The 15,786-nt window shown below is 36.3% G+C and overlaps 2 protein-coding genes across 2 annotated transcripts; one reads left to right on the forward strand and one right to left on the reverse strand.

The window, feature by feature from the left end:
* Positions 1-1,917: 1,917 nt before the first annotated feature.
* LOC149400465 (Tetratricopeptide repeat (TPR)-like superfamily protein) lies at positions 1,918-3,734 on the forward strand. Its single transcript, XM_089611165.1, has 2 exons — positions 1,918-2,578; positions 2,655-3,734. Exons 1-2 carry the CDS (start codon positions 2,144-2,146, stop codon positions 3,450-3,452), a joined length of 1,233 nt encoding a protein of 410 aa, XP_089467291.1. The 5' UTR covers positions 1,918-2,143; the 3' UTR covers positions 3,453-3,734.
* A 3,360-nt stretch (positions 3,735-7,094) lies between these two features.
* On the reverse strand, positions 7,095-9,447 carry LOC149400466 (LOB domain-containing protein 18-like). The gene is made up of 2 exons (XM_089610437.1): positions 9,127-9,447; positions 7,095-7,657 (listed from the first exon to the last, which is right to left on the reverse strand). Exons 1-2 carry the CDS (start codon positions 9,445-9,447, stop codon positions 7,295-7,297), a joined length of 684 nt encoding a protein of 227 aa, XP_089466563.1. The 3' UTR covers positions 7,095-7,294.
* Between the last annotated feature and the right edge of the window lie 6,339 nt (positions 9,448-15,786).

The raw sequence follows: 15,786 nt of genomic DNA on the forward strand, positions 1-15,786 counted from the left end.
TGAAATACTTCCTTCTGATTCATGATGAATATCGCAGTTGCAAGGAGATTGGACGATTTTATCATGGCCAATTGGGACCACCTTTCTTAGGCTGACCGCGCCATCTTTGCTTCGTTATGCTCCACTAATATGTGGTGGGATGGCGTGGTTCATGGGAGGGCGAGTATGACACCGAAACAAATTGTGGTGGCATCGGGAGAATGGTTATCCTCTTTCCATGCCTCTAAGTACCCCTCTAAGATCAGCGCGACAAGCGGTCCAAGGAAAAGATGTGATGGAAGGCCCCATACCTGGGAAAAATAAAGTTGAATACTGATACGCCCATTCCCCTCGGTGGCGAAGGAACAAGTCTTGGAGGTATTGTTCGGAACAGTTTGGGTGAAGTCATAGGGGCTCTCGGTTGCCCAACGTCTACGAACCTGCGGTGGCAGAGTGCATCGCCATCATAGAAAGCTTGCTTTTCACCAGAACACACGGGCTCTGAGTGGACGAAGTTGAGAGTGATTGCCAAGCGGTGGTTGCAGCAGTAACCGGGTCCATACCAAAGACTCTAATTAGTAATTGTTGATATCCAAAAGCTATTACGTGACATAAGTAGTGGGTTATCCCGGCTCGTTCCTCGCGAGGGTAACAACGCTGCACACACACTTGTTCGTAATGCTTTTTCTTTTGACAAAAATGATTGTTGGTTTTATGAGGTTCCTTTTTTCATTCTTTCTATTGTGGCTATTGATATAGCCTCCAATTAATAATAGGTCTCTCAGTTAAAAAAAATTAAAATTTAATATTCTTTCTAAAATTTAAAATTTAAAATTTAATCTTCTTTTTTTCTCTAATTTTTAAATTTTAAAATCTGCACTTTTTATTTTATTTCTTTTTAATTTAACAATATCATATATGCCTTTGTCCCGCAGTCATGGTCAAACTCATAGGCCGGTCCTTTAATCTGCATCAATGCCCTAGTTGGAAGTCAACACCTCAACAAAGTTTGACACATAATTTTAGCCTCGTGATCACTAATACGGAGGCCTGACATGGAGGTTGGGCTCTCAGCCTCTGCACTTATTATCTTCGTCTTAAAATCTGTTAAGAATTTCTTCATCCTCATTCAAATTACACTGCTTCTCTGTAAATAAAATACCATTTTTTTTAGCCTAGATCTCCACATCAAAATACTAATACTGAGCATTGAAGAGTTTGACCAGATACCCCGGTAGCTCAGTTTCTCATCTATTATAAGGAGAAGAGATCTCATATAACTTATTCTCCAAGGAGGCAAGACTACAAGTCAAAGGTTCAATAATCTTTTAGTTATGTACCACCACAAGGTTTAGCCTTGACTCAAACTTTGCAACACTCGTGTTTATTTGAAACGTGCATTAACACTGTTAAATAGTTAAGCGTTCTTGTGGAAGGGTGTTAAGTAGTGTACTTCCTTTCACATGTTGCTAATAATTTTAATTTGATAAAGTAATTAGTTTTTTTTATTTAATAATATAGTTGCATAGCAAAGTCGATCAGAGGCTGAATGGAAATGATTAAAGTGGTTGATTAGGAGTCCATTAAGCTTATTGCATTGTGTCCGGTGTTAGTGTCGTGATATTTCACCATGCAAGTACACGCGTTGCTTACAATGCTTACATTAGCATTAGTGAGCTTTTAAATTGAATCCACACTAATAAGGGGGTGATTATTAATTTATAAAATTAAATAATGAACAAGCAAATAGACGATTTTCAAATACGAAAAAAAAAAAAGAGGACTACAATTTCACCACGGAACAACTACAAAGATTATTCCTAATAAAATTACCAATGCCTCATTTATTTCGTTGCTAAATTTGATACTTGATAAATTCCCAATGTAATATTCTCATGATTCTATTTATGAAATTAAATTTTACCACCAAGCAACAGCAAGCATAATCTCTAATTCTCTATTCCTGATTAGACCACCAAACACATCCTTAAACATTTATCAATCTCATCCTCTCACAAGTCTCAAATACACAGACAGAGTCACAGAGCACACACATAGATATACTCATTGGGTCCTAGCCAAAAGAAAGACACACTCAGTGAACAAAATCTCGTCTGCTTCGTTCCCAATTCTTATAAGCTAACAACAACGACCTCAAATATCCATGGAAATCTTAGCTTCAAGTCCAACCGCGGCTTCGAGCCCCCGATTAGCAACGCTGTCATCCCCGAAAACCCATTTCGAGCGACTCGGGTTTCGGATAAACCCCCAGACCGGTCTCCGCTCTCCCTGGCCTCAACTCCGGCAAGTATCGGCCACCGCTCAGCCGGAGGCCGATGAAGGGACACGGAGGTACAAGTGGAAACGGATTGGGCTCAACACAACCGAGGCCCAAAAACAGGCCATCTACGGCCTGCCAGCGAAAATGACCAACCGTTGCCAGGCTGTCCTGAAGCAGATCTTTTGCTTCTCCGGCGACGAGGCTTTTTCGCTCTCCGACTTACTGGCCGAGTGGATTAGGGTTATGAAGCCCCGAAGAGCCGACTGGCTAGCGATTCTGAAACACTTGAAGACAATCAATCACCCTCTCTACATTCAGGTTTAAACTCCTTACTCAACTCATTTTCGCAATACACCCTATTAGAAAATTGAGACGAGAATGAGATTATCCTCAGGTGGCAGAGTTTGGCCTCGGCGAGGAATCCATGGAGCCAAACACCCGCGACTACACGAAGATAATCCACGCGTACGGGAAGCGAAACCGAATCGGAGAAGCCGAGGCCACGCTGGCGGCCATGAAAACCCGAGGCTTCCTCTGCGACCAAGTGACCTTGACGGCCTTTGTGGACATGTACAGCAAGGCCGGCGATCTCTCCTCGGCCGAGACCGCCTTCGAGGAGATCAAGCTCCTGGGAGAGCCCGTGGACAAACGATCCTACGGAGCCATGACCATGGCCTACGTCCGGGCCGGGCTCCCCGAGAAAGCCGAAGCCTTGCTCAGGGAAATGGACTCTCTGGAGGTCTTCGCCGGGAGCGAGGTCTACAAGGCGGTGCTGAGGGCGTACTCGGTGGGTCCCGGGGCGGACGCCGAGGGCGCGCAGAGGGTGTTCGACGCGGCCCAGCTCGCGGGAGTCGTGCCCGACGCGAGGCTGTGCGGGCTGGTGATCAACGCGTGGGCGGGGTCGGGGCGGGGAGACGGGGCCCGGGCGGCGTTCGAGAACATGAGGCGGGCCGGGATTCGGCCCAGCGACCGCTGCGTGGCTCTGGTGCTGTCGGGCTACGAGAGGGAAGGGAGGCCCCAGAGGGCGCTGGAGTTCGTGGCGGAGCTGGAGAGAGACGGGGTCGGGATCGGGAGAGAGGCCGCGGAGACGCTCGCCGCTTGGTTCCGGAGCCTCGGCGTCGTCGGCGAAGAGCTCGAGCCCCTTTTCAGGGACTTTGGTGGGTTGGGTTTGGCTATGGCTGTTGAAGCTTGATTGATTGAACCACCTTTTATTCTTTGTTGTGGTGAAATTAGAGAGTTGCGCAGCTGAAAATGTAGATAGTGTTGGAAAATTAGGTATATCAGATTTTGGAGCGAGACTTGTGATAGGAGGGCACATTTTTTTATTTTTTTTTCTCCTATGTTTTCTTATATAGAATGGTTTTTGTTTGTTAGGATTTGAGCTTCATACTCCAACTTAATCATATTTAATGCAAAGAGTTACCTTCATTTTATTGTTACAGATTTTCACTATATAAACTAAATCGGGAGTTTCCTCTTGCGCACTACAAAGAACATCGGTGTTCATTGCATAAATAGAGGAAAAAAAACTAAGCGAAATAATCGTTGTAAGGTCTTCATAGCGTTGTTGCCGGTGAATTCTCTGGAGTTTTCACTTTGAAAGTAAATCAATCACATCTCTTTCATTTGGGGGAAGTATTTTTCCAATTGTGCTACCCCCTTTTAGTCGTTAAAATATGATTCTTATGTCTTGTTTAACAAGCATACAAGCCCAGCTGAATCTCGGATGAAAGTTGAAATTTTTTTGTGTTTGCATACACGCTAAAATGGCTTCCCTGTTTTTTTTTTTTTTTTTTTTTTTTGGTAGTATTCTTCAACTTCAAATCGTTACCATGTGAAATAATTTTGGCAATAACCGCTCACTTGTCTTGAGTCTTGACTAAAAACGACAATCGTACCTTCTCAACAATGAAGTCCATATCTCTTTCTTTTGAGTATCCTCACTTTCATGTGTAGTCGTGGCGTGGGTAGTTTTCTAGCACAACAGAACTTTTTGTACAATGCAATGCTTCTTATTGAAATTGGGCTAAATAAACCAAAAGATGGGACTTTTTGTAGAATGCAATGCTTCTTATTGAAATTGGGCTAAATAAACCAAAAGATGGGAATCAATACAATCAAGATGATCTTCGATCCAAGTGAAAAAAGATCTCTTATGTAAACCAAAAGGTGCAAGAGTATGGGCTAGGACATTGTCCTTTCTTAAACAAAATTCAATATTAACCGCTAAACGTTTTAATTTTAAAAAATAACCGTTTTAATTTTTTAAATGTCCATTATTTATTTATAATTATTAACCAAATTTTAATAAATGTTAATTAGATTTCAATACCATTTGATCAAATTTTAATATACTAATATTTTGAACTATATTTCAATAACCGTTAACGGGATTTCAATATACCAATATTTTGAACCAGATTTCAATAATTGTTTATCAGATTCAATAACCAAATTTCAATAGCTGTTAACCAAATTTCAATAACTGTTTGACCAAATTTGGAACACAGATATTTTGTCCAGAGAAATAAACGATCACTATCAAAATATTTGAAAACATGAGTGCGATGTGAAAATGACGCACATTTAAAGCTAGTTAATTTTAGGTTTATGTAATTTTTCTAAGCGAAAAGAAACCACACTTATTCAGCTTGATATTGTCGACCAGAGACGAAGTCAATAGCCGAAGACGAATCAGATTCCATATCGCAGCTCGTATACCCGAGTGCCGAGTCGTCTAGCCCATTTCATCCTCGCGCATGACGAGCAACTCAGCAAGAATGGAGTGTCACCTTTTTTCTTTAGAAAAGCCCACATAAAATTAACCATGTTCATCTCTGATCAAGCCGTTGAAACCTATCTAATGTATATTCTCATAGATGCCCGCGAGAAACATTTGCCCTTCATTCAGCTATTATTGCCTATTGTCTACCAAAGCTCGTTGCTTCCCCTCTTCTTTTTTTTCTTTTTTTTTTCAATTCGGTTCACTGTTATGACGAATGGTAATTTTTATTCTGAATCTTAAATTGTATACTCAATTATTAACCAAATTTGTTACGTGTCTTTATTTGCCCACAATTATTCCCAATAACACCTAACTAACTTCAAGATTAACATACAAAGCAAAAATGAGGATGAGTTTCTACAATTCTTCCTTATATTGATATGATTCATAAGTGCCATGATATCTAGGACTTTTCGCAAGGAAAAGAAATAATCGGAGGAAAATATTACATGTATCTCTTCTGGGCCGACGTCGTGTCTATATACTTGAGATTTTCAATAATATCACGTGGATCAAATCGATCAACTTTTAATAACTCCTAAATTATTTCAATGGATCAAATAGACAAATATATCTTATACTTAAAATTAATTTACTTTTTATTTGAATTTTTAACAAACGAAAAAACTATCATAAACTCCTAATAACCCATTTTTCCCTAAACATTGAATTTCTAAATATAATGTAACCATAGTATTGTAATTAAGAAGCATGTGCCTATACTTGTTTACACGTGACGTTCCATATCTTTTATCTTTAGGTCTAAGAATATTTTTTTCGTATAAATTTGGAGGCATTGTAAACAAACTAAATTATTCAGATTTTAAGTTATGAATTTGCATTTCACAAAAACATATTATGTGTTAAAAAAATATATAACAATGGTATACTTAATTTTTAATTGTAAATTTATATTGAATTATCATAAATTGAATGTTTAAATTTGTATATTAACATAAACGTTTTTATATTAAAAAAAAAAGTTTTTTTTATCGATTGTTCGATGCCCCCAAAATAGTCGAACCGCCTCTGGCATCTTCTATTAATTTATCTCAACTTTCATAGTTTGTTTTGTATTATTTCGATAGTTTGAACGGTCAAACAATAAATAGTCCTCTGGCTGAACGGTCGAATACATTTGAACGGCTCTTTAAACGTCAAGCTTTAAGTTTTGTTCTTAAGTGAGGCGGTTTTGGCCATAACCGCTCACTTTGTCTTATCTATAAAAATACACAATGGCAGTCGTACCCTCGCATCCGAATACAATGAAGGAAAGTCTTTATTCCCTTTCTTTCATAGTTTTCTTCGCTTTAAGTATAGTCGATGGTAGTTCTAGGAAAAGCTTAAAGTCGAACTTTTAAAGCACTCTTCATCTATCCGTGGTTGCATCATGGAAAACATTTGCTAGTCGAGCATCTACGAGGAATGAATATGAGTTTAAAAAACACTCTTTAAAGTAAAAATGACATTAATTGTCAATTTTTAAAAATACATAGGCTTGTATGTCCCTTTCATGTTCTTCTTTTAGTAATAACGTCCCAATTGTTCATATAATTTTACATTTAGAATGAGTATTGATTTGAAAACAAACTTGAAATTACTACATGTGCTCAAAATAATGGGGCAAACCGTGTTCATTTCCCTATTTAAAAGGCCCTGATATTCCTTGAGTTTTACCTATTGGGTTAAGATTTAGGTTGAATTGTGATTTTCGTTCCAGATTCTGAATTGCATTTTCAATGATTAATTAAATTTGTTACCTCTTTTATTTTTCCTATTTAGTTAAGATTTATATTGAATTTTAACATCGTTCCAGATTCCGAATTGTATTTTCAAGATTAATTATATTTGTTACCCGTCTGAATTTCCACAAAAATTACCCCGAATAATAGCTAACAAATAATTCCGAAAATTATAATTCGAAGCAAAACAAAAATAAGTTTCAGCTCTTTAAAATTCTTCCATGAATTAAAAATTTGAAATGAAAGAATTTAATTAAATGAGTTTCATGATATAGGACTTTTTGCAGCAAAAGAAGTAATGAAGAAATAAATAAAAAATAATAATTTAAGATCAGTAATTAACGTCACTTGCCCATTAGAAAAGAAGAACAAGACCTTAAACAATGAATCTCTAATAGCATCCATTTCAATTACAAACAACCTCATCAACAGGCAAGCGAATCTGTTTTTTTTTTTTTTTTTTGGGTCAGACGAGAGAGAAGATGGCATGATATGCGAATGAGAGTCTCATTTGGAGAGAGACCGAGACTGCGAGGCGTCGGAGCACTGCGGCGGAGAGCCCTGTCTGTGGAGGAGCTCCCTTGCCAGCGCCTGGAGATCTCCGCCGCCGGCGCCGGAGGAAGATCCGGCGAAATGGGCGGCGCGTGGGTTCTGCATGGTGGTGCCCCAGGGCTGGACCATGGGCTCGAAGAGCGACGAGAGGTCGTACGTGGCCGGGACAGCGGAGGAGGCCGACGGGAGGTCCGATATCGAGAGCTGAGGAGGGTTCAACATCGCCGGCGCCGGCGGAGGTACCGGCGGCGGCGACGGAAGCTCCAGCGTCGCAAGGTGGGCTTGTAAGTAGGATAGTTCCGTTTGTAGATTCACGACCTGAAATGATATGAAGAAAGAAAGAAAGAAAAAAAAAAACCCAGCAAAATTATATTTTAGCCATTTTGTATATCAAAATTACAAAGTGTAGAAAAACATGTATTCATTTTCACGCTCTCTACTTTGTATTTATTTATCTTTCTAGTGAACAGGAGTTAGGTAAACGAGATGGATGACATACTAAATATGTATATTTATTATATTAATTTTTCTTCTATACGCGCATATAGAGATAGTGAAATAAGAACAACTAGACTTTGGGGAGACACAGCTTTACGCATATATTTTTGCGTCTTAGAAGTGTATATTCTTATTATTCTCAAAGGAGCTTGATTGAATGTCTTCTAGAATATCATATTTTAGACAAATTTAAGACTTTTAGTATTTGTTTATACTAAATTGGTGCTTGAACTACGAGCAATTAGAACATGGGATTGCCAACACTTAAAGGTTTCTCATAGCATTGGAGTATGTAAAGAAATTGAATAATCTCCAATAAAATAGTAAATCGTACGCATAATTTAGTCTCTTGCATGTAATCTTTAGATTGGTTTTGAGTCTATAGTGATTAAAATAACAAGAGTTACATGATCTGGATGTCTGCGTTCACATACAGAATTATAATGTCTAAAATTAGTTATTTTGAAAAATATATTACACCTTTAGATGTGATAATAACATAAAGAAAACTATATATAAAAGGTATGTAGCTCAGAGAGTCAGATAGAAAGAAAGGAAGAAAATACAAAAAAGAGAGGTAAATCATCTCTATCGTAATATAGATACATATCCTTCCGAAAAATCTGAAGAAAGGAAAAAAAAAAATAATGTGGAAAACTATAACAATCCCCAAACATTGTGTTTTGCAACAAGGAACGCAATAATTATTTAGAGGAAAACAAGGTAAGAGATGAATATATATATATATATACACATATATATACTTATATAAGTGAGTGACTATTATACCTAACCAAAAGACCATAATTCCAAGAAGCAAAAAACCCGACCATTTCCTTAATACCAGCAAAATCTAAAAAAAATTGCACAGAAATTTGACACAATAGCATTCGCATACACATACATTTAAACATAGTAACCGCCGACCAATAATATAAAACCTTTCAAATTTAAAAAAAAAAAAAAAAAAAAAAAAAACGTCATTGATTTCAGTAAAACACGAAAGTGTCCCCTTATACACATCTAAGTTCTAACCCAGCAAGCATCCCCCCCAAAAATAATAATAAAAATAATATTATTATTATTATTATTAAAAAAAAAAAAAAACTACCCCTCTCGTAATTTTCTCTCCTACACAGCACCACCACCACCACCTAAGGACTAAGGACATGGCGTCCTTTTTCGTGGCTGTTTGTAAAACCACTGTTTGGGATTCATTCAATGAATGAATAATAATAAAAACAATGAAATAATAATATGTAGACGGAGAGAGAGAGAGAGAGACTGGCCTGTTGTTGGAGAGAGAAGATGTGGGCGACGCAGCCGTAGACGGGGTCGCGGAGGCGGGCCTGGGCCTCGTAGCAGACGGTGACGACGGCGTCGAGGCGTTTGTGGAGAGGGATGTGAAGGAGCAGCTTCGACACGTTGCTGGCTCCGAACACTTTGTGCACCGCCGCGAAGTGCGCCGCCCCTTGCTCTGAGTCGAAGTACGGCGCGAATATGCATCCCGCCACGCACTTCCGCCGCAGAAACTTGCACGCCCCGCACGGCCCCCCGCTCCCTCCCCCTCCCCCGCCGCTGCAGCTAGGGTTCCCTCCCCCGCCGCTCATCCCTCTCTCTCTCTCTCTATACTCTTCTTACCTTTTCTTACGTCAAAGAAACTAGCTTTGTGAGAGACGTCAAAAGTATAGTATAGGGGGTTTTGATTTTTATGAGAGTGAGTACAGCCGGGTTTTTTTTTTTTTTTTTTTTTTGGTGGGGGTGATGGTGGTGAATGGTGATAGTTGTTGATGAGTGTTTTTTTTTATTTTAGGAAAAAAGAAAATGGGTTTTGGTCTTTTGGGTTTGGGGAGAGGGTTTTTTTTTGTACGAAGGGTGATTAAAAACGGAAGGAGGAGACTTTAAAGCCACGCGAGAGAGCAATGGCTTCTTCCTTCTTAAACTTAATAATATATATATCACAAGTCACAACACACTCTCTCTATCTCGCACACACATATATACATATATATATATGAATCATGATATGATACATGTATGCATTCACATAATAAACCCACATTTAGCTGCTTGCGTGAAGCAAACATGCGATACATAACCCATTAGCCAGAAATGTTTTTTTTTCTCTCTCTCTCTCTCTCATCAAACTAACTTTCTTTTTCTTTGCCTTTTAGTACTCTTTTCTTTTTCTTGCTCTAGAGAACAATATTTTTTTTTTCTTTTTCTTTTGTGTAGCTAGCAAAACCTCGTGCTCCTTTATTAAATTGGCCTCTCCCTCATGAGTCATGACACATATATGCATGTGTTTGAGATAAAACTAATTTTTCTTTTTCCTTAATGTATATCTGAATATTAATTGTATTGCCCTTTTTGAAAACGAAAAGAATGAGGGGATTTCTCAAATCCTAAACGTGTCGAGAGGTACGTCTACATTTGCCACTCTGCGTGTTTTAAGCTGCGTGGAGGGCAAACGACGCCAACTCTCTCTCTCTCTCTCTCTCTCTCTCGAAAATGACTCGATTTGTTTTCTTCTCATACTTCATTTCCTTTTCTACATATATAAAACCAAAAAGAAGCATGTTTCTGATAATGACATGAATGCCCACAAATCCCATTCCCTCAACTATAATTAGTATACGCTTATTGATGCTATATATTGTCATCATTGCATATCTTCATAAGTTTGCATATACAATTGGTATTGTTTGATAGGCTTGATTATTTCATTAAGGGAAATTGATAGTCTGGGCTTAATTTGTATACGATCCTTGAAAAGCTAACGATACATTAACGTAAACGCACATGGAAAAATAGGGTGAAAAATAAAATAAGTAGATGATCATCATGTCGCAGGTTAAATTAATGTGTCTTTGATTAATTATTACCATCATTACAAGAGATCTAATAAAAAGTATAATACAAATGAGATGTTTCTCAAGCCCTAAAATGGTCGTTGTCATGACACGACGGACACACAATGATGATGAGTGATGATGGTGATAAGGACGGGAGTGATTAGAGTTCAGTAAATCTTGTTTTATATGAAATTCAGTGATATCTAATTGTTGGTTGTTGTTATTTTATATAAATAATTTTTATTTTGAAACTTTTATAATACTACTAGCTAGTTGTTGGAGTGGTGTTGTGTTGAATGATCAGCCGCAAAAATAATCACTACAGCACTCCAAAGATATTGTTGCAGTAGCTCAAAAGTACTATATATTTCACAACTCTCTCATCAATACTAGCTTTAGCGACACTATATAATATATATACACATATAAGAATATGATGACTGTATCCAATCTACAACAAATATATCATGATGACTACAATACTATCATATATGATGTCACACTACAATATTTCATGTTTTTTTTATTGATATCTACAGAATAATCTACATGCCTAGCCAGCGAGCGAATACATACATACGCAAATGTATATATATATATATATATATATATATTTCTCACATAGTTCCTATAGAAAACCCTGCCCGTTCCACGGAATGTACTTGGATAAATAGGTTATTAGACGTACGTAAGCACATCCAAGATTTGAATTATTTCTTGCTAATTATTTCCCATATTTTGAAATACCCAGAAAATCAATTTTACCAATAAATTAATATATAAGGGTACATATTTATCATGTTAGTGAAATAATATGAGCACGGCATATCTATCTAGTCTCTTATCGCATCACGTACGTCCCTCCGATTATAGCAGATTTTAATCTTTCATTTGTATGGCATAAAATAATGGCGTGCTGTGATTTTATCTATCTTAAGACTATTATGGACGTAAAAATAGAAGCTATGAGGTCACAAGATAGAAAAAGCAAATCTCTTTGTTTTCTCTCCAAAAGATAAAAACTAGTTTGTTAAAGTATAATAGGTCCATCTTAAAACTAATTGACAACATAAAGAGTAACACATGATCTTTATAAGAACCACATATGATACATCTTCAGTTGATGTGGGACTTTCTGATACACCCCCTTCACGGGTGGTCGAACATCAAGAATGGGTTTAACTCTGATACCATGTTAAAGCATCATGGAGTTCAATCATCAGTCGATGTGGGACTTCCTGATATAGTTTAGCCGTCACCGTTGTCTTTTGGGGCCTAGTACATCGTTAGCACGATTACGACCCGGGGGGAAGGCCTTGTTCGTGTGCTTTCAAGTTGAGAGTTGTAGTTCCGGCAATTTTCATCTCTTGACGCAACACAACTTTTGATGGCATGGCTTATCCTCCGTCTCTGCCTTGACGAACCGATCGCAGATCTGGAAGGCGTTTAGAGTCTGGGTTCAGATCCGAGATCTGAAACCGGGATATAGCACGGGTCTTTTGGATCGGATCGGGTCCTTGGCCCATGTGCCGTTTCTCCGTTCCATACAGGATTCATTGGTGAACAAGGGCTTCAGCGGATTCGTGGTGTAGCTGTCTTCAGGTGGATGTTTGTTTCCGATCGTGGTCCTTCGATGATGTCGACGGAGTCCGTAGTGTTCGGCTCTGGTTTCCCTCGACTGAGGTATTTCAGTCAATTCTGTGGCGAGGCTTTGAGTGGTAACTAGGATAGCATGGCAGAAGGGAGTTGGGTGAGGCTAGGAGTGATTCTCTCTTTTTTCATGCATTCTTGGTTTTTTTAGTGTATTTATGGTTATGTTTATGTTTTGCTTCCTCATTTCAATCATCCAGACATTAGATCTGATTTTGTACCACCTGCACTACTACATATACTACATTAGAAGTCATGAAATTTAAGACGTTCAATAAAATGCACGACTTCTATAGTCCAAATTTTCAAATGATTTGGTAAGTCGTATAAAAAATGACTCCAACAAGCTGTTAAAGTCGTTAGAACAATGACTTAAAAACGTCTATATAAAATATTTTAAGTCGATCAATTAAAAAGACTTCAAATACTTATATGATTTCAAGATGTTTAAATTTTGACTTTAAATAATATTCTAAGTCTTTTTTAAAAACGACTATATAAACAGGTATTTACATTCAAGTCATTTTATGAATGTCCTTTTATATCTTTTGAAGTTATTTTATAAATGTCTTCAAAATATTTGTTTTAGGTCATTTTTATAAATGTCTTCAAAAATAGCAACATGAATAAAAAATGTATCTAATAATATATTATATGAAGTCTTTTTTATGACGACTTTAACACGTATTTATAACATGTACGTGGACAAACTAATTTTCTTTCTTCCATAACTTTATTTTTTTCTTTTAAGAAAGCTGATAATTTAAAATATTATAATTATATGTATTTTACTCATCTTTATTTTAAATAAAACTAAACCGATTTGTTTATAAACCGTAAAATAGTGTTATTAATGTTGAAACCGTCAAACTTTTTTTTATTTCTTTAATTATCTTCTTTCCTAGTAGAAGAGTCGGTGAAAAGCCAATAAATCCAGAAGATACGAGTTCTAGGAGAATGAAGAGAAGGTTTGGAAACCCTAGCAAGGATAGGCCATTATTCTTGTCTGGCTACCTCCTTGCCAATCGAATCGAGGAAAATATAGAGGAACAATTCTTATTCTATTACTAATCGGATGATGAGGGAGCGAAATATCGCGGCTGACAACGCCACCGTTCGTTCACCGTCCCGACTCGTTGTGGTGATTTTTATTATCGGATTCCTCTCTCTAGATAATGAGGTATAGCAGGTTAGGTTGTGGTGAATTTTATTATCGGATTCCTCTCTCTAGCTATAGTCGATATACGAGTTAACTTTCATTTTTCTGGACCTTTTTTTATTAAAAAAATTTACCCCCCACAGAACATATAGTTTTCAATTCTGATAAGTACCCACTTAAGCACAAGCAGGACGTGTGGATGAGCGACATCAATGATGTCGTTTTGTTTCCGTTACAGTGCCCACGGCTATGGTGAATACTGTTGAGAATCATTAAAAGGTAATAACTCATCTTTTCAATTTTTATGGACAAGATTTGTGGCATATTCTGATGTGGGGAGCACTTTGGAATAAAATATATGATCACTTTGTATATTGTGGCAGGTGATTGATAAAATCAAAGGAATTGGTTGCGGCTTCAATTTTGTTAATGACAATCACTGGCGCTTCATTTGTGCTACGAAATTACGTCATGTCGGGGCTTCCGTTGGGTCTAAAGATTAAAGAAAAAATTTACTTCGTAAATTGGGTCAGAAGACATAGATGTTCCTATAGAATTCAATAATTTATTTTTATATTATTACTATGTAAATTTCTTTATTATTCCTGTAAATTCAAATTGTATTAGTATTTCAAAATTTGGTTTTTTATGTTTAGTGTTATTTTGGCGCTTATAAGCGCCCAGGTCATCATATTATTTTGATATTGCATAATCATTTATTTTTATGAGTCATAAGACATTAAATAGACGTCCACGTCAATAATTTTATGCCTACATGGACTTTTATTTGAATTCGTTTTTTAATTAAATTTGGAGACATTTTTCTTAGAGATTTAGTGACATTTTTTAAATGTCATAATAACTGTTTCCACATAAGCAACGTTTGCCTACGTGGCCCCTTTTTTAAGTCGTTTATTTTAGATTTGAAGTCCTTTTTTTTAGTGATTTGAAGACGTTTATTAAATGTCTTAAAATATATGGATTTTTTAAGTCACTCACATAGAGGTCGTTTTTTTGTACAACTTTAAATATTTTTTAAGTCATATTTTTTATGTCTTAAAATATAATATTTGTAGTAGTGCTGATTTTTAATCGGATGGGTTTTCTTTTCCTTCAATGATTTTCTTATGTGGGCATGAATCTCAGTCCGGTAAGATCTCTAAAACCGTAATATCTGCAACAAGCGAAGATTTGTGTCTCCGTTCGTGAGTCGTATAGTAATATGATAGTGACTGGTTACCTGCATAGATGGCACATATTATTTTGTTGTATTATTTATGATTGTTTGAGGTCCATTTTCATCTTCTTCGTGTAGGAGTTTTGAATTTTCTTTGCACTATTTTTTGAATTTAAAATTTTGACTTTTATCAATGAAAAAATTGTACAAAATAGTCACTTGAAACTTATTGATTAGCAAAATAGTCAAAGTTTCAATTTTTCAACAAAATAGGCAAATTTACGTTTTAAAAAAAAAAATTACAGCAAAGATTAAATTTTTTTACGATTATTATAAGCAATTTATCACTTTCAAAAAATTAATCTTGGGATCAATTTTTTTTTTAAATCAGATTGTTGTTTATCTTAGCTATTTTACTAAATTAAGACAAACTTTGATTATTTTACAAATTCATAACTTTAAATTGACTATTTAGTTACATCACTAATTTCAATAAAAAATAGTTATTAAATTTCCAGAAAAATTTCAATAAATTTTAAATTTGCATTGTGTGTATTTTATTGTATATGATAACGGACGTACCTATTAACTTTATAAAGTAGTGGCACGCGCTTTTGTTTATAACTCTAACTTATTGCGGATCCTATTCAAATGCCCCTATAAATAATAAATACCTTTATGATCCTTGCGATATCTTTTTGGTAAAGGTTAAATGAATATTTTTGGCTTTTCTCCCTCCTTCCTCTGGATATGATTCTATAAATAAATAGTGTAAATTATCGTTTCAAATTTTGGTCTCCAAGCATAAAATAGTACCATTGACCGTATCACTTTTGATTTAACTTTCCCACTATACATTTAACTGCCCAAATAAAATATAAAAAAAGACGGATAAATTTAAACAATCCATGCAATGCTTTCCTTGCATAAACTTTGACCAGAAGGGATCCAAAATATGTATTTGCTTTAGGCAATGAATAGCCAGCTAATTCATTGTATCTTATTATTAGATTTGGCATATCTGTATATATTGGAAAGGAAAGTGAATAGATCAACCAAGACATAAAAATCCTAACCGTAAGCAATATATATATATATATATATATAT

The sequence above is a fragment of the Urtica dioica genome, chromosome 4 (assembly GCF_054948205.1).
Source record: "Urtica dioica subsp. dioica isolate 48M chromosome 4, U.dioica_male_clone48M_v1_H2, whole genome shotgun sequence".
NCBI lineage: Eukaryota > Viridiplantae > Streptophyta > Magnoliopsida > Rosales > Urticaceae > Urtica > Urtica dioica.